The 19079-nt window shown below is 37.8% G+C and overlaps 1 protein-coding gene across 2 annotated transcripts; it reads right to left on the bottom strand.

Moving 5' to 3' along the window:
- Positions 1 to 3938: 3938 nt before the first annotated feature.
- On the bottom strand, positions 3939 to 19042 carry LOC107581346 (mitogen-activated protein kinase kinase kinase 2-like). Of its 2 annotated transcripts, none has more exons than XM_016266871.1 (17): positions 19017 to 19042; positions 16675 to 16747; positions 16430 to 16545; positions 15421 to 15461; positions 14127 to 14226; positions 13918 to 14031; positions 13721 to 13817; positions 13287 to 13417; positions 13107 to 13186; positions 9605 to 9672; positions 9414 to 9506; positions 9084 to 9302; positions 8379 to 8527; positions 8159 to 8290; positions 6327 to 6456; positions 5821 to 5998; positions 3939 to 5265 (listed from the first exon to the last, which is right to left on the bottom strand). In XM_016266871.1, the coding sequence occupies exons 2-17, from the start codon at positions 16676 to 16678 to the stop codon at positions 5046 to 5048; spliced, it is 1872 nt and encodes a 623-aa protein (XP_016122357.1). In that variant the 5' UTR covers positions 16679 to 16747; positions 19017 to 19042; the 3' UTR covers positions 3939 to 5045. The 2 variants fall into 2 exon arrangements, with proteins under 2 accessions (XP_016122357.1, XP_016122355.1); XM_016266869.1 differs by lacking the exon at positions 19017 to 19042 and adding an exon at positions 18551 to 19010.
- Between the last annotated feature and the right edge of the window lie 37 nt (positions 19043 to 19079).

The raw sequence follows: 19079 nt of genomic DNA on the forward strand, positions 1-19079 counted from the left end.
AGGTAAAAATACATATTTTTTAGAATTAAAAATAAGGAGATAAGCAATTTGAAAGATAACTGCACAGCTATAGCACTCGCAGAGCAATTTCTAGCTGTAAAAATATTAAAACATAAAAGTACATGACTCTAAGATGTACTATATGTCAAGCAATCAATATAGCACCATGAAATGTGAAATAAATATCTTTTATTTATTTTCATCATCATTAGCAACACTTTACAAAGTGCCAGCCGTCATAGACAATCTCAAGATGTCATCCTGCAAGTAGGCCGATCAGTCCTGCCATCAGCAGACCACAGAGGTGGGCCTTCATGATGCCAATCATGCTTCGAATTTTGAGTAAAAAAAAAACAGAAAATAAAAATATATATATAAAAAAAATATGCGTACCACTGATATACAGATTTGATATAAACAGGCTTATTGGTCACAAACCAAATTGAATTATAAACATGGCTTTTCTCATACAATAGACAAAGAGGACAAACAACAGATAGAAGTTCTGTACCAGATAAGAGTACTGTCTAAAAAAAAAAATTACATTTCATTTCAGAGTTCTAAACTTCTTTTGTTTTTGTCTTTTTTTAAATTTTTTTATTACTTTTCTGTCATCAGTTGTACAAGGCGCAAGGCATTGAGTGCGCTGGCAATAATCTCACTCAACCGGCACACAGAAAAGAAGTCTCTTTGAAACACACACAGTCAAAACACACTCAGACGATATATAACACTCACACGAACAAATACAAAGTGCATTCATGACCCTGGAGTGGCAGAAGTGGCGTGTTTCGCTGACGAATCTAGCCTGTTTGAGTTCATGGAAAACTTCCTGTAATTACTTTCATAAATAAACAATGCAGTCTGCAGCGATGGAACTCTATTGTTAAACTGGAGAGATATTTCGAAGAAGAAAAATCCAACAATTTATATACAGGCAAATCGTTGAATGATGCCACCTAGTGGTGAAAAAATTCTGACATTACATTCCAGTAGGAAGATTCTCAATTTGCTTTACAACAAACTCCGGCCAGGATACCAGTCATGTTGGTCCAAGTCAGTTTCTTTGGCACCAGTCAGCATTTAGACATTCGGCTCTCATTTTCTAACTCTGAATTTACAAAAAAACAGACATCATTTGTCTGTTAATTTCGCAAGTGTGTTCATTTGAGGAACGAGTTGCGACATAACAGTGGCAATGAATTGACCACAGACGAGAGCAGACTGTACATCAGTGAGTGACCATGTGACCAACCTAACCAACAAGCCTGGTAACCAGGGTAACCGTTTTATCTCATATCCGCTTGAACAGAAAACAAGCATTCAGATCGCACGTCGCTTACAAACACACAGAATGACGTGACGAACACTGGCAAAAGTATTAAAATCAGTGTAAAAATCATGGTCTCAAAATGTGCAAACATTTCAGCATCAAAAAGACAATTTTAACAGTACATACATTACAAACATACACTGCCTACTTTTCGTGTAGTATGTCTGTACACCATCCTAACGAGTAATGCTTAAATGAAAATAAATGTGGCTTTAGTTCTACGAACTGGCACTTTAAAACTCTACAGACCAGGAATTTTGCTCATTATACTGGGTGCGGAGAAATTCCTTCAAATACTGCCACAGCAACCCAGGGTTGCCATGGCGGGCCCAAATCACATGCCATTATGCAAGAAAAGAGTTTAAAAAAACAGCTGCAAGGGGTAAGAGCAAACAAAGTGGGCCTGCCCATGTTTAAATGACTGAAGGGGGCCTCGGATAGAGAACTGCTAATACAGTAGGTCTATTGTGTGAGCGGGTCTTCCATGTCCAACACTCCCAGATATCATGACCCAGAACAGCCGCATGAAATCATTCCGAAGTAACTCTACACAATGGAGGTAGACTTTCTTAGTCACCAACAGAAAACTGTAAACGTTTGCTTGGAGTGTAATCATACCATCTGAAAAACGAGTGCCACATGCAGTCTCATTGCTATAGTTACTCTTACTGACAGCAAAAGGCTAGTTTCTCTCATTTTATCACAATCTATCGGCCCGGGGTAGTTTACGCTGCTACAGTTACAGCGTTCACACAGAACGAGTTCTTGCACTGACACAGCTAGACTGATCACATTTGAAAAGAATGATTATAGATGTGTTCATTGTTTTAAAAGGCGGACACATGGGTCAATGATATATAGAAGCATTCATGATTCTTAAAAAAAAAGTATGTTTTGTTCTCATGTTGGTTTCATATGAGTTGGTGTTTAATAACTTTACTTGAATACAATTGAGTGTACATTTGAATCATTATTTAAAAAAAATAAATACATTTTTCAAGTAAAAAAGATTATATTTTTATTAATTAAATTAAATATAATACGTTTTTTGGGGTACTAACACCACATGATATTTTACAACCTAAACTAACCAGTCATAAAAATAGGTACTGTCACACATTTTCTAATATTTTAAGAAATGGGTTTGCAGGGGCCCTGTATACGAGTATAATTTCCTGATTTAAGTTTTTTTTCTTGCGACTATCAGCTTGATAGTTTTAGCCAGAATTAGATTTAGCAAACAACAGTTCAAAAGTTAAAAATAAGTATTGGTAAAGTTTTCATATAAAATAATAAAAGACTAATATTACATAATTAAAAATAATTGTTTTTATATTCATCTTCAGTCAAATTGCTTAATGTTTTCTTTCTTTCTTTTTTTTTTAAATGCTTTTATTGAAGCTTTTTTTCTTCATTATGATATCAGGACAGTTATTACCCTGACAAATTTGATATTATGCTCCAAATGCTCCTTTTTAAAAAAAACTAAATATTATGATTATGGCATACTGTCATTGACCCACATGTGTAAAACAAATTAACAATTCACAGAGAGAGAACGCAAGAACGTGTCCTGAGTGAACGGACCACAAGTATGAAGCTTATTCTTATTCTCAGGTCACTATAAGTAAGCAATGGGAAATCGCTGCTTAAATTTTAATTGTGTTTCCATTCTATGATTATTACATTAACATAAGCATATGCTAACTCACAAATACCATACTCTCATAATTATGAGAGGGGAAGAATAAATAGCCTTCTAATTAAGAACGGCAGATTGTGACACAAGGAATGAAGAAAACAAACCTAATGGATTAAGGAGGGATCGAGGGTAACCCCAAAAGGTACGTTATCACCTACGTCTGAAGGCAGGCACTATAGCACTATGTGGAGGAGAGATCTCTGAATGAGTCTTGAACAGCAATGTGACCACTCACTAAAATATTTAGAAGCGTTCACTAGCAGAAAGTGTGTAACCAAGTGCTTGACAGAGTGTGAACGGGTGAAACGTCCTGTCCCAAGGCATCGTGGGATAGCGAGGTTAATTTATAGGCAAACCGTTAGTACTGTCAAGTGCTGAGTATTGTTAGGATTTGTGAAATTCTGCATATTCTAATAGAAATACATTGGAATTGGAACATCAGACGTCTGGTATGGAAAATATCAGCAGAACGGATCCAGGTTGTGTAGTCTTCACTAGAAGTGCACTTACAGGGTCAACTTTCATATTGAGTGCAATCCGTTTCTCTATTCAACTCTAAAGGTCTTTGCACACTTCTCATCCGAAATTTTCGCCTGTTAAAAAATAACTACGACCTCACGTTGTGTGAATCACGTTTCCATACTGCCTCCGAAACATTCGTCCGTCATAAAAAAAAATTTGGATCAGGTTCGATTTTCTGCGTTTTTGCATCCGTAGCAAGCATTTTGATAGGAAAGGATGACGAATACGAAAAAACACATATGAAAATTTCAGACTCCGTGTGCAAGGACCTTAACTCTCTATGCTCTTGAGATTTATAATGGAATCGGAGCAATTCTTACTGTAACTGTCCAGGCACTAAACCCTGCCTGTGTGGTCTGGTTTTTTTTTTCTTTTTTTTTCTTCTTCGCTTTGGTGAGTGAGTGTGTTCAGCCTGCCTACCTGTTCAGATTGAAGTGTATGGCACTGTGTTAAGAGAATGCACAGGTGAACCTGACCCGAGATCAGTTTGCCAGCAGAGGGACCAAAGGGGGAAAGGCAGAGGCTGTTTATAGAAACTGTTCTACTGTTCATACTGTTCTAGAAACAGTATGAAGAGCCGAACTGTCCTAAATAATTCCTGTAAAAGAAAAGTCAGAAAGACTTGTGAGTAGCTGTGCATTAAACCTATAAAATTCTAGAAAAATAACCGGACACTTAAGACAGAGCAGAATACAAAAAAAAGAGGAAGGTGATGTCAAAAAGGCACACAGTAAAAACAGAAACAAAACAGAAACCGGTACAAGATCCTGACGAATTCTAGAGCTGGAAAAAGCAAATACACTCCGGTATGTGGTTGCAATCAGAAGATGAGAGAGTTCAGCAAACACAAATGTTTGTACAGCATAGAGAGTAAATATTCTACAGTAAGATCTTCCATCAGAGTTCATGTACGTGTGTGTGTGTATGTTCTAGGAGGACTGTGCAAGAAAATGAGAACTTTTAGAAGCCATGACTACCAGGCTGGAGAGTCCCGTGCATCCTGTCATCTATTCTGTTCTGTTTCATTTTTTTCCTTTTACCCTTTAGCAGCGTATTGGTGTACCTGCCTTGTTCTGGGGTTGACATTCCAAGATCTTCCTGCATTAACCCAGTGCATCCAGAACCCACCCGGACTCCCCAGAGCAAAGGCTCTCCACAATCATCGGGGATATCAAAACATTAAAAATTAATAAAAGAAAGCCTTAAAAGACAACATTCTCAAGTTTTTTTGGGGTACCAATATCCGTTTAGTCTTTAGGGGTACTTACCCCTGAGTGAAATTAAGGTGCAATGTTTTCATATGGAATCAAGCTGCTCCAAATCCCCCTCCTGCTCCAGCAGAGGTGTGAGATTAGGCCACTGCCCTCTTCACTATGCGCTCTGATCCGAGTAGGGGCTCGTAGGCCTGCTGGGATGAGTCTGAAAAATGGATGGTCCTACAGACACTTTTGGAAGTCTCTGATTGGTCAGAGATGGAAGGGGGAGTGTCTAATGGACGAAAGTGTGCCGTAATAGGTCCTCAGCAGCTGGACGCTGTTTAGTCTCCACAAAAATCCGTTTAAGGAAATCCCGGCAGTGGTCCGACACGTGAGGCGGCAGAGTGGGGTTGGTGGGCTGTGTGGCAATTTTAAAAATGGCTGCCATTGCTTCGTACTCCGCCCAGGGTGGCCGCTGAGTCAACATCTCCACCACGGTGCAGCCGATGCTCCTGAAATCAGGAAGGAATTATTATCATAGTTGAAGTGAAACACAAAAACATATACACAATCGTTTCTCATAGTGTTCTTACAACATGCTAAAAACCGGACAGAGTCTTTAACACTGACCCAGGGCCATCAGAGGTCCTTATTGAAGAGCCCCGCAAGTATCACAATTTCAGCATAAAAGGTTTAGTCACAATGAAACGGAAGTAGCCTTTTTCCTTCCATGTTGTGATGGACATTCAAGTTAAAATGAATATTGAAACAGTAAAAAAATGTACAGCAGGAACCTGGTCCTACCCATAGGTTGTTGAATGAATGGAGACAGATGTGAACATAAACATGCAGTCAATTGTAAGAAAGGGATGGGTTTAAGTAGATTAAGTAGTCACCCAAGAGAAGTCTGTCATTTTGCCATCAAGTTATGACATTTTAATTAAAAATTAGCAGGTAAAAACTAATTTTTATAAATGAAATATGAATGGACGAGTCGTTCGCAATCACATGCATTTACAAAAAAGATGGAAGTGAATTTTCATTTCATGCAGACTTTAAGGGCTTACCAGATATCAGCTTTCCTGCCATACCCCTCTCCGCTGATGACCTCAGGGCTCATCCAGTAAGGTGTACCTGTCACTGACTTAATGCCTGTTCCTGACAGGCAGATGGTCTGGAGCCGCCGACTCGCTCCAAAGTCACCCAGCTTCACATTACCTGCGGAGTCCCGTAGGATATTGGCACCTATATGAATGAAAGAACAGGGGAAAAAAGTTCATAATGGAGGGAAGGAATATTTGAGATTGCAAATTAAACAAGAATGTGAAAAGTAACGGTTCTCTTGTTAAAAAGCAGAAAACATAACAACAATAGTACTGACTCGGTTTCATTCACGGGTAGAAAAATGCTCTGCCAATGTGAATATTTTGCTAAGGTACATTCAGAAGCATTAGAAGATTGAGGCATTTAAATGACAGTTACAAAAGAAGTTTGAGTGCTATATGTGTATACATAAATATAAAAAAAACATTCAGTTCATCATAACTGACAACATCACATGCAGTTGTTTCACCTTTGATATCTCTATGGACGATCATATTACTATGCAGGTAGCACACGCCTTCTAGTATCTGCCGTGTATATTTACGAGTGACGTTCTCCGTCAGAGCACCATAAGACTTCAGCTGGTCTTTAATGGAGCCCTATAGAACATAAAATCTAAATTGATCAAAAAGAAAGACACAGTATCTACACAGCCCTGACTAGAAGTAGTTTCACAAAAAAAATATTCAGTAAATGAACAGTAAGTGAATCCATTACTGAATGAATGTGAGCTGTAACTGAACTGCAAGTTACCCTTTTAGTAATGTTTGATTTGAAAAGAACTAAGAACTGTTAGTGTGTTATGCATATTTACTGTTTGTGAGATAACATCAATGTAATTACATACAGCAATGTACTTAAATTAACACATTCAGATATTTTTGTAGTACATTTGTAATTACAGAGCTCCAGATTCATTCTTTCCACTGGTTGCTCTTTTGTGACTAACTTTCTCAGTTGGTAGCACGAGCACATGATTTGGTTGCAATAATGTTTTTTTTATTGTTGCACTACAACATGGGATTAATCAATGCATGCTGATGAACTTTTATCATAGTTTATAGTTATATGGAAACGAAAGTGTTTAACATTCAACCGTTCTTTTTCTTCAGTAGAATTATTTGTGATTTGAATTTTGTGAACGGGAGTTCCTCTTTTGCTGTGTTATAAGCCGGGCTTCGGATGCTTTCACTTTCGAATTCGCAATCTTGTCACGTTTTACAAGAAAAGATAATTGTCTGTTTTGCTTACATACATCTACAGACCTTTCACTTTTTAAGCCTAAAACAAAAGATGGATTCATTGTTATACTTAATTAAAAAGCACAACAACAATAAAACAGTAAGTTACAATGGCAACTAGCTTACAAAACGTTTATTAACAAAAATGAATAAGATGAGGCATGGCATACATCTTGTCACGTTTTACAAGAAAAGATAATTGTCTGTTTTGCTTATATACATCTACAGACCTTTCACTTTTTAAGCCTAAAACAAAAGATGGATTCATTGTTATACTTAATTAAAAAGCACAACAACAATAAAACAGTAAGTTACAATGGCAACTAGCTTACAAAACGTTTATTAACAAAAATGAATAAGATGAGGCATGGCATACACCACATGTTGTATTATATAACGACTAATAAATTACAGAACGTTTAGCAAACACTGAGGAATCAAATAAATAAATAAATAAATAAAAGAACCTCCATAGCGTAACGTGAGGTAAACAGCAAAGACAACAGGATTTTCTAAATGAAAACAAAAAGAAAAGTAAAACTAAATTGGCTGTCGGTGACAGTGCTTGCATGTTTTTTTCCCCCACAAGAATACCAACATGTTCACCTTCTCTGGTTTAAGTAGCAGTCTTTTACTTTACTTTAGCTTGAAAACCATCCATCGTTTCAACAAGATTCATGTAATTTTTGCTGCGTGCACCTTCGCGCTCCTGCTGACGCTGCAAGTATAAAGCAGGCTCTACACTCTAAGCGCTGTGCAGTTCAAACGAGTAGCGCGGTTTCGTTAAGCTTTCAGTTTCGTTTGCCATTTGATGTTTCTCATATGCAACAGAAATGGCAGCGCTTATAAGTTGAACAACGTGGTGGTCACGCCAGGGCGACCACACAAAATTTAGTCGCACAGGCAGAAAAATGGTCGCAGTCTGGAGCCCTGAATTACATTTTAATACTAAAAAAATTTGTTCAGGACACAGGCTTTTTTTAGTGCTGCAAAAACTTTAGAAAACACAGTAAGCAGCATACAAGAATATGTGTGTTTAAGTTAATTAAAACATACTTACCCCAGGCATGTACTCCATAAAAATGGAAAGAGTTCTTTCATGTGTGTCCCGCAAGCAGCCATAGTACTGAACAATGCGCTCATGGAATAGATTTTTCAGCAGCTGAATTTCACACTCCAGAGCGCTCACCTCCTGAACACACAAACAAACCATAATAAGTGCAAAGGTTCAACTAGACACCATACTAGCTGTACAAAGCCTTTAAAAAAACGATGTTCACCTTGCTGGTTTCTGGGCTATCCGGGTCAAACTGCACCTGTTTAACAGCCAGTTCTCTGCCAGTGTCAGCATCGTAGCATAAAAACACTCGCCCGAATGCTCCTTGCCCCAAAAGCTTCCCTAGACGCCAGTTTGTGGGAGCCCGAGGGGCTATGAACAAAAGAAAGAGGCAATTACACACAGAACAACACACACTATACAGAGTTTCCCCTCAGCTTTTTGACCAATTTATTTAAATTAATTTTGTAGTCCAACATGTTTTACTGGATTTACAATTTATTAAAGACTCTAAAAATCGTTTAATAGATAATGTACTCACGAAGAGCAATTTCAAAAAGGTTAAGACATTTTGTAGGATAGGACTATGACTGAATGAAGAAAACTAGGCTAAGATATGACTTTACTGTTACTTTTATTCATGTATCCTTTCTGAATAAATGTATTTTAAAAGGGTGTATATAAAATACCTTTAAAATATTGGGTTATTGGAAAGCAACATATATTTGCAGCTGATCAAATTACAAATGCACACCTCAAACTCAAGGATAATTGGTAGCGTCACATCTGACAAATCAGAACTATAATAAGCTCCATCTGCATGTCAACACCAAGTTAACATTAGATTAGTCACAATGTCAACATTGTTAATACAAAGGAAACTGGTACAAACAGAAGATGTTCTCCTCCAAACCCTAAATGCACTCACAGCGGCTTGGAGGGCTGATGTCCATGACTGAGAGAGTGGGGTTAGAACTGGGCTCTATGTCGCTGCCGCGGCGTCTGCGCCCTGGTTCCTCTAGCTCAGGAGTGAAGATGCTGCTTCCACTGCTAGTGCTGGGGCTCTGCTGCTCTGTTGGACTGAAACTCACTGGAGAACGAAAACCATGAGCCTGAGTCCGCCGTGCCCTGGGAAAGGTCTTTCGCCCTGAGCGGAGAAAGATGATCCAATTTAGGAACAGCGCATGCAAGCTTGGTTTTGCTTTTTAGAAAAATTACCAAAGCTTCTGTTTATGGCCAAGGTCCAACATAACCTCACCATCGCTGTAGTCGTGCAGACCAAAAGAGATGGGATATCGCCTAGGATAGGTTCCTCCCTTCCCTGTTTTTTCAAACACTGGTATATCGTACTCTATGAAACAGAGCAGAAACCATCAAGATTGCATTTCTAAGTCTATCTAACGTTAGTATTCATGTGACATCAAAGCAGAAAGATCAGCAACAGCTTACCAGGGAACTCTTGATGGTTATCAGGGTAGCTCAGGGCTCGAGGCATACGGGATTTAGGATAGGTATCACTGTAAGAGATCCATCCAAAAAAAATAAAAATCACTGAGTATTTTAAATTTAACAACATGCAGGAACTGTACATTACAGTTCAAAAAGTCTCTCATGCTCACCAAGGCAGCATTTATTTGATGAAAAAAAGCAAAAACAGTATTATCACTATTTTAAAGGGGTCATATGATGCAATTTCAAGTTTTCCTTTCTCTTTGGAGTGTTACAAGCTGTTCGTGCATAGATGAGATCCCTAAAGTTGCAAAGACTAAAGTCTCAAACCCAAAGAGATATTCTTTATAAAAGTTAAGACTCGTCCACGCCCTCCTAAAACGCCTTGTTTAAACACGCCCCCACATGTTTAGGTCACTGTGTGGGAAGATTTGCAGAACACCGCCCAAATGTTCCCACAAAGAAAGGCGTCGTAACTTTGATTTATCGCCGCCATGTCGTGGAGACGCCATGTGTTTCGTTGAGAAAGCAAAACTACTTTGTTTGGTCTTCCAAAAGAGGACACAACTAGAAATCAGTGGTTAAGTTGCATTTACAGCACTGTTCCAGAACAGTTCAACCAAATATTCAGATGTGTGCAGCGCATTTTTACGGAGGACTGTTTCTTGAACCTGCAGAGTAGCCTACAATGCCGGCTGTGGAGTAACACCAGACTGCACTCTGGAGTACTTGCGGCTGTGCACAAAGTTGTTTCTATAAAGTGGGGCAGTTCCAACTTTGCAAGGACAGTCTGGTGCTTCTGACTCACAGCCTGTAAGTAACGTTACGTTTTCATATTTAAAGAATTTGCCACTGATGATTCAAATGCGAGTTTTGAGCAGTGTAGAGTAGCGCTTGTTGTTTGTCATTTCTCCGATCACAAATTCAGACATGGTTTTATGTTTACGTGGCGCAATACGCAGCGCAATGCGTAAAAAGACAGTATAAGTCATTATAATCAGTAATTATGTCCCCACTGGATGCAACAAATGCCTCATTTGTAATGGGTTTTATTGGTTCTGTCTCGTCGCGCCGGGACATGGCATCACAGTATGGTAAGGGGCGTAACATTTTCGTCACACGCTTTAGGTATTCGGCCAATCCCAACGCACTGGATAGCTGGCCAATCAGCGTACACCTCGCTTTTCAGAACGATGAGCTTTGTAAAAATCAACGCATTTCAGAATCGCGGGGCATAGAGGAGAAACAATAACGTACAGTACGTGGAAAAGAATGTGTTTTTTTAATACCGCATAAATGCATTGCATTACACCAAATACACAAAATAATGTTCTTTTTAGCAACGTCATAAGACCCCTTTAAATAATGCTTTTTCTATTTTAATATATCTTCAAATGTAATTTATTTCTGTGACACAAAGTTGAATTTTCAGCAGCCATTACTTCAGCGCCACATGATCCTCAGAAATCATTCTAATATGCTGATTTGTAGCTCAAGGATCATTTCTTATTATTATTACTGTTAAAAACAGTTGTGCTGCTTAATACAAGAGATGCACCGATCGAACAGGTAGGGACCGGAATCAGACGATTTTCCGCATGATTGGCCTGGACCAGTGAGTCTGCGGTCAGGCTGCCGATTTGAGCTGGTCCATTTTGACGTCACACTTACTCTTACATCTGCATGTAAACATGTCACTTCACTGCGAGTCAAGAAGACACAAAGTTCGCAATTTGTAATACGTGTAGGGCCAAAGTAAACTGTGGTGGAACCACAGGGCTCGATTAACGCTGGTCCAAGTAGATTTTTTAAAGGGGCAAGTTAAAGAGAATTTTACTTGCTCAACCAGACAAGAAGCCTGATTAAAACCTCAATAACAAAAATAACTAGTGAAGCACAAACTTGGCGACCAAAAATTTTCACACGATTCTGAATTTATGCATTCAGTGTAAACAGCGACTGATAATGTAAAGCCAGATGAGGCTTGCGCATCCTGTCTGAGTGAGAGTGAGAGAGAGAGATTTGTGCAGAAATCAAAACAAATGAGCGCAACACACAAAAAAGTTATAGATGCATACAAAAAAAAAAAATTTATAATATAAGATTTAGGCAAGCAACATTTGCATGAACACAATTGCAATGTAACCCTGATTTTATACAATAGTAGTTCAATAAACAAGAAGTTAAAATTAAGTGACTTACATTTTAGGCACAATATGGACTGTTTTTGCTAAATTTCGCTGAAGAAAATCCTTTTAATCAAAGCCACAGCAGAACTGGGGCCGGCTGCATAAAAGGTTTAGTCTTAGAAGTTAATCTTCTAATTTTTTTCTTTAAGACTGGTAATATTTTTTTTTTAATTCAGTAACATAAAAGCATAGATTAATCTAATTTGAATACAATAATAAGACTGATAGCCCTTTGGCTAACTGCTAGTTGCTCAAACTCATACTTTTAACATTGAGGCTAGGTTTATACAACTGGCCCCTGTCTCCCAGCAACACACAGCGTGTTTTGTTACTGAATGAATCCATGTTTTTGAACGATCGAGGGAGTCAATGATTCTGCAACCCATTCATAAAGAAAAGTAATTTGCCTCGATTATGAATGAATAAGCCATTTGAACGAATCGGTTGAATGAATGACTAAATGACACTCTCATTAAAACAGTCATTTGCTGCCTCCTACTGGTGGTTTGTTTTCATATTTAAAAGTATCATTGCATTTTTTTAAATTTCTTCTTTGTATATTCAAAAAATATTTAAAACATTAATCTTATCAAATTATTTATACATTTGAAATTCTGCGGTGTAAATGCATTTATGGCACCTCAGCTTCATCAAACAGTCTGTGTAAATACATCTAATGCCACTTCAGATGCAGCTTCCGTTTCCTGCAGTAGAAAGATGATTTCATTTGAATGACAACAACTCTACAGTCTCATTATTCCAACTGAATTAATTGAAACAATGTAAGAATTTGATGTGAAAGATAACACATCTAATAAGGTTCGGGAAAAAATTACCATTTACAAACAGTGGGAAATATCAACCGTTTTGTTATATACAGTAACTTTCAGTTAATTGACTCTTTCCAGTCACAGAGCACTTTATTTTTAGAGCTGTTTATGTGAGAGAACATCTGTAACTTAGTCTAGATCGGGGGAACTGTAATGTTCAATAATTTCTTTTATTATGAAAATAAATTTTTTTGCATTGAATTTTTTTTTTTTTTTACATATATGCTGTCAATTATAGTTCTTAGAAAGAAAATCAGTATCGGCAGGTCACTCTTACAAAAAACGGAAATCGGAATCAGCCAAGAAAATTGCAATCGGTGCATCTCTACTTAATACTTTTCCTGACATACTAAAGGAATGCTGTAGACACAAGTTCAGATTGCATTTTCAGTAATGCATTTGTAAAAGGAAGTCTATGGGCAAGGCACCATCTTCAGTAATAATTTGATTGTGGCTACATGTATGTGTGGGTTAGTTGTTCACCTATCAAGTGGACTGTCCAGTGAAGGACAGCTGCCTGACGCTGAATTCTCAGGACTGCTCATAGACAGAGGGTCCAGCATCTATAGAGAAAAAAACAGGAAAATATAAATGAGCCATCAGGACACAGGCTGATTATGCTACTGCTTAGTAAACCCACATCAGCTCAACTAGACTTTGTACCTGGTCCATGCTCTCTGGTATGAACTCGCCCTCACTGTTGATGCTTGTGAAAGAGCCATTTCTGGCCACCTGCTGCAGAGCATCAGGAATATAGCCTGGAGGAGGAGAGCTACGATCGGTTGACTGAGAACCTGGAGAAGAATCAAGAGAGCAACAAACACCTTACACACTTTCATAATCTGAACAGAATGGAGTCAGGTAGATCAAGGTGAGGGATTGAAAAGTAAAAGTGATTTGTCACATCAACCCAAATGGAAAGTCATTTCAGAAGAAGAGTAAGTCACTATATTTTGATTAAAGATAATGAAGAGATTTTTTTTTCAATGAATTGAGCCCAATGAGGCCATGAGTGTGCATTTAAAAAAGTAAATGGGGTCAATTTCATATTTATGTTGACTTCTGTCATGGATGCAAAACCACTGAGTGCAACCCACCTATGAGTGCCAGCATTTTCTTTTTATCTGCAACACTGAAGTCTGTGTTGTCCAGGTTCTCGTGAGCTGGCAACAGGTCCTTACTGGAGACAGAGTTCTGAAAGCACAAGAACATTTGATGCATTTAGCTTTTAGATTAGGTCACAGGTCTCAGACTAGCACTTTTTCTCTGAACGTAATTTATAATGCCCACTGACCTGAGTACAGGAGGAGAGCACAAGCAGGATTTTTAGGCTCTTCATATGCACTGATCGATCCAACAGCTCCACGGCCTTATCCAGATCGTCCTGAGTACTCAACGGAATCACAAGCTACAGGACAGAGAAAAGGAAACCAGGCTTTCTGTTATGAAAACATTCAAATAAACATATCATAAATATGATAAAGCTGTAGTAGCATCTTTTACCTCATTATTGGTGTAATGCAGGTCCATGGTCTGCCCAAATGCTACTTTAGCTTTGGCGCTCAGATCTTCAAGACTGACAGGTCGAGGGAACTGCAGGATCCTTAAGTAACACATAATGCATTACTTTACTAATTACTTGAGAAAAGTAATCTGATTGCGTAACTCAAATGACTTGTAATGTGTTACCCCCAACACGTGATCATATCAAAATTACAAAAATAAATAAAAATCATTCCTATTCCAGCATAGCATCTATTCTGACAGTGTTTGGTTCTTAGTATTTGCATAAACACACACAAACACATGACTACCCAAAACTACATCACTAATCCACTAACACTTTTACTAAATAAGAAGCCCCTTAGTTAATTTGGCTTAGACCAAAACATCTTATGTAAAGTGAATAAAAGTGGGAATAAAAACGCAGGTTTGGACTAGCTAACACAAGAGCCATTACACAGCGTCTACAGGGCTCTGTCGGACAGGTTTAATTAAAGGGGTCATATGATGCTATTTTAAAGATCATTATTTTGTGTACTTGGTGTAACAGAATATGTTGACATGCTTTAATGTTAAAAAAAAACATTATTTTTCAAATACTGTACATTATTGTAGGTCCTCTATGCCCCGCATCTTTCAGCCCCCTCCTTTGACAAGCACAGTCTGCTCTGATTGGTCAGCTGACCCAGTGCATTGTGATTGGCTGAACACCACAAGCACCCGTCGGAAATGTAACGCCCCTTACCATAATCGCGAGCTTTAGCTTTCAAAGAAAATAGACAGTTAATAATGTCATTAGTTTTACCATCAGTTCAAGCCCGAAAGCCGTTCTGTTGTAAATAAATCTTAACCAATGATTCCTAATTGCATCTACTTCCAGAAGGCCAAATAAAGTGCTTTTGTTTTCGCACTGATACACACAGCGTCTCCCTGACATGGCTGCATCAACACTACTGCTGTTCCTGAAACCACGCCTTCTTTCTTTGCATGCACATTTGGGCGGCATTATGCTAATATTTCCACATAGTGAGGTAGATATGTGGGGGCGTGTTAGAACGAGCCGTTTTAGGTAGGCGTGGCTGACTCTTAACTTTTATAAAGAATATCTCTTTGGATTTGAGACTTTAGTCTTTGCAACTTTACAGATCTTCTTTACGCACCAAGAGCTTGTAACACTCCAAAAACAAAGGAAAACTTGAAATCGCATCATATGACCCCTTTAAGAGAAACCTCTAGAGGGAAGTGCTAAAAAAAGAAAGTGATGTAGAGCAGAAGCAGGAATTGTGGTCATTACCTCTTCTCTCCTCTGTACTCAAACTTCACCCTTACATCATTCTGTGGACAAGAAAACACAGTTTTACCCATCTATCAATGCACACGGTTTCTTATTTACAACAGTGTGAAACAGCACTGGGAAACACAGAGTATTCAATATAAATGTAGATTCACAATGATATTTGTGTATAACAGAAAATAAGCATTGATAGCAATATTGAAAAGATTTTAGTGCACTTTTTAATGTGCCTGTGTTGATAGATTAGTTTCACAAACTGTCCTTGTCTCACAGTTTTGTTAACACAGATATTTTAACAGTGCCTCTTATTAAAAAGGGGCATTTAAGATGGTAATTTCCATTACTTCGTTCAAACTGTCTATTTCAATGCATGTATTCAACGAATGCAGCATCACTGATGATCATTGAAGTCTCTATGGTATTTTCCATTTATTAAAATGTTTTTGGAAAATACATTTAGAAAAATATTGCTTTTTATTACTATATATGCTATTTATACCAACACTTGTATGTAAAATTATAAATATGCAATAATTAAAACAAAAATGTGTAAAAAAGGAAAAGAATTCATGTTGAGTTGCAGAAAATTTGGATTATTTTCACCAGATTGATTCTGTATTTTACATTGCACATTTTGGATCAACTTATGCTGTTTAATAGGCTGTTTGGTGTTCCTCGGACTAGAAATTGGTACATAAATACTGAAAAATATCAAGACATTTTAAACTACATAACCCTCTAGTATGAAGACCTGTGTACAGTTAAACGATGTCACTGTCATCACCCTTATTTAACTGTGGTCACTTTTACAGTATACGTTCTCTTTGTATGCGTTCAAGTGACAGATAAGTGGTAAATGCTAATATAACTTATAATGCCCATTTCTCATATGTTTTATTCTATATTAAGATAACCGTTATAGTTAAGAAACTGAGTTTCTTAAAAACAAAAAAGAAAAAAAACCACCAAGTAGCTGGTGCTGATGTGAATAACAAGAGTCAATGCAGACCTGGTTCTTAGGAGAGGAGGCCTTGTGTTTGCCCAGGTCAGGCAGACCAGATGGTCGACTGGATCGATGCAGCACCACCAGGTCTTGCATGATAGAATTCAGGGCCTCCTGCTCATCTACAAGGTATTTTTATAACACATTCTTATTATAATTATGAATTTCTCAATATAAACACAGATTACATCCTTTGTACTACTAACAATTCTTTCAGTATTTTGATGAACTTTTTAAAACTGAGCACATACCCATTTTGACAGATCACCGGTTCACCCAGGAGTAAAGGAAAGAGGATTCTCCCATGAAATGGGATCCTTTCTCCTATACAAGAAAACAATATTTTTATTACATATATAATACCATTATTTATTAATGAGATTAACATGAAATATTTGTGCTCATTGACAATAAACCATTAACAATCTATTAGTGAAATCACTGGCACTAAATTGTTCTGTTACCGCAGAACAGCAAAAAAAAAAAAAAAAGTTAATCTTTAATTTATATAGCAGCACATTAGAAAGCAATGCTGTTGGATATGGAATTAGAATTACAATTACAATGAGTATTTTTTTGTTGTTGTTGCAATTACTCAGAATTATCACATGACATTAGAATCATAGTTTCTCATTAAAGGAATAGTTCACCCAAAAATATTGCTGAAAAATGCACTCACCCTCAGGCCATCTAAGATGTAGATGAGTTGGTTTCTTTATCAGAACAGATTTGGAGAAATTTGGCATTATATCACTTGCTCACCAATGGATCCTCTGCAGTGAATGGGTGCCATCAGAATGAAAGTCCAAACAGCTGATAAAAACATCACAGAAATCCACAGGCAAACCACACGACTCTATTACATCAATTAACATCTTGTGAAGTGAAAAGCTGTGTGTTTGTAAGAAACAAATCCGTCATTAAGGTGTCTTAACTTTAAATTGTTGCTTCTGGCCAAAATATAGTGGACTCTATAATCCATAGTAACACTTCCTCGAGTAAAAAACAAAAAACAAAAACTCAACCCTCTGTTGTCCTCCATCAAAATCCGCCAACATATTTGTTTATAACTGATTTAGACTGTTTTCACTTGTAAAAGTGGCTTGATCTGTGTATATTTCAGATTAAATTCATTTTTCACTGGTGAAAGCAATATTATGGATATAGGACTCGTATTTTAGCTGGACACAGCAGTTTGAAGTTAAAATGAGTTGATGAATTTGTTTATTCACTTCACAATACATGATGGTATGATGGCACCCATTCACTGCAGAGGATTCATTGGTGAGCAAGTGAGGAAACGCTAAATTCCTCCAAATATGTTCCTATGAAGAAATAAACTCATGTACAAATTGGATGGCCTGAGGGTGAGAAAAATGTAAGTACATTTTCATTTTTGGGTGAACTGTTCCTTTAAAAGACCCAGTTACTGTACTGTCTTCAGCAGGCATCTGTCAAAATCTGAACTGAATGCCGCTAGATGACAGCAGCAGCTAGTTTGACTGATACACACACACACATAAGTATTTGATTTAAACTCACACAAAATCATGACATCTAAAATAAAAGTAAATGTCAAACTACTGAAAAATATCGTATCGGAACAAGTCGTAAGTCGACTACCCCATTCTTGGCCATGTATGACAGTTCACGTAAAACATAGTAACGACTGACAAAATAACACACACAATATGATAAACTGTAAAAGAACGATTTCAGAAAAGAAGATTTAAATTAATGTACCGATACATTCTAACGGCACGCAAAGCTAATTCCCAAGCTAACTGATTAGCTTGCTAGCACCTGTCAAAACTATGGCAGGTCAAAGTAACCCAATGCAATTACATACTAATGCTGTACTAAGGTCACAGTGGCATTTAGTATTCAATTCTGTCTCGTCTGCACCAAGACACAATGTTAAGTATAACTACGGCCCTAAATCATATTTATAAACACACAGTTAGCCGCTTAGCTCTCTAGGCCAAAATTAGCATTGCGCCAAGACGCTAACGAGCCACTTTGTGCTTTAACAGCTAACAGAGAGAGTTTTACGGTCGTATATGATTAAAATACCTTTATTACGCATTCATCTAATAAAACAGATACAAATAAAAAGTATTTAATCACCTGGGTGAGCTCGGTCCGTTCACTTCCTCATCCACAGATATGAGGCCTCGCGACGAATCTGACACTCTTGACAGACTCAATTAAAAGGCTTCAACTTTAGTCCAAGGCCTGACTACACGGCCAAATCATCTCCCGCGGACTCCAACACACTTAACAGGTTGGTGAAAGCCGCTGACGGTGACTCCAGGCGAGTTCGTGGATGAAGACTGCGAAACTGGGCTTGTTTACATTCGGTTCAACGCGCTCGACCCGACGAAGAGCAACTGCTGTCAAATAGACTGACAGAAGAATATTACGATTTACGAACTAAGACGATAGCAATGCACAAGCATTAGAAGGTCTGGTCAGAAAATTAATCCAAAAGAGAATACGACACATTTAGCAAAAGATGTTGGATATTAAGTACACTTATAAAACACACACTACTTTAGAACAGCACCGCTGTCCTTTGACTCAAACAACTCACGTGACTCCACAACGCCATCTGCCGACTGTCATCTAATTAATGCATCGGATGGCCAGAGACTCG

Source organism: Sinocyclocheilus grahami, unplaced genomic scaffold (assembly GCF_001515645.1).
Source record: "Sinocyclocheilus grahami isolate Dianchi unplaced genomic scaffold, SAMN03320097.WGS_v1.1 scaffold34.1, whole genome shotgun sequence".
Classification (NCBI taxonomy): Eukaryota; Metazoa; Chordata; class Actinopteri; order Cypriniformes; family Cyprinidae; genus Sinocyclocheilus; species Sinocyclocheilus grahami.

Excerpts from the sequence above, each read along its gene's own strand:
- LOC107581346 (XM_016266871.1), bottom strand. Across the intron at positions 14,227-15,420 it reads GAGTACAGAGGAGAGAAGAG|GATCCTGCAGTTCCCTCGAC; the intron begins GTAATGACCACA and ends GTGTTACTTAAG. Across the intron at positions 8,528-9,083 it reads CATCAGCCCTCCAAGCCGCT|CCCCTCGGGCTCCCACAAAC; the intron begins GTGAGTGCATTT and ends TTTTGTTCATAG.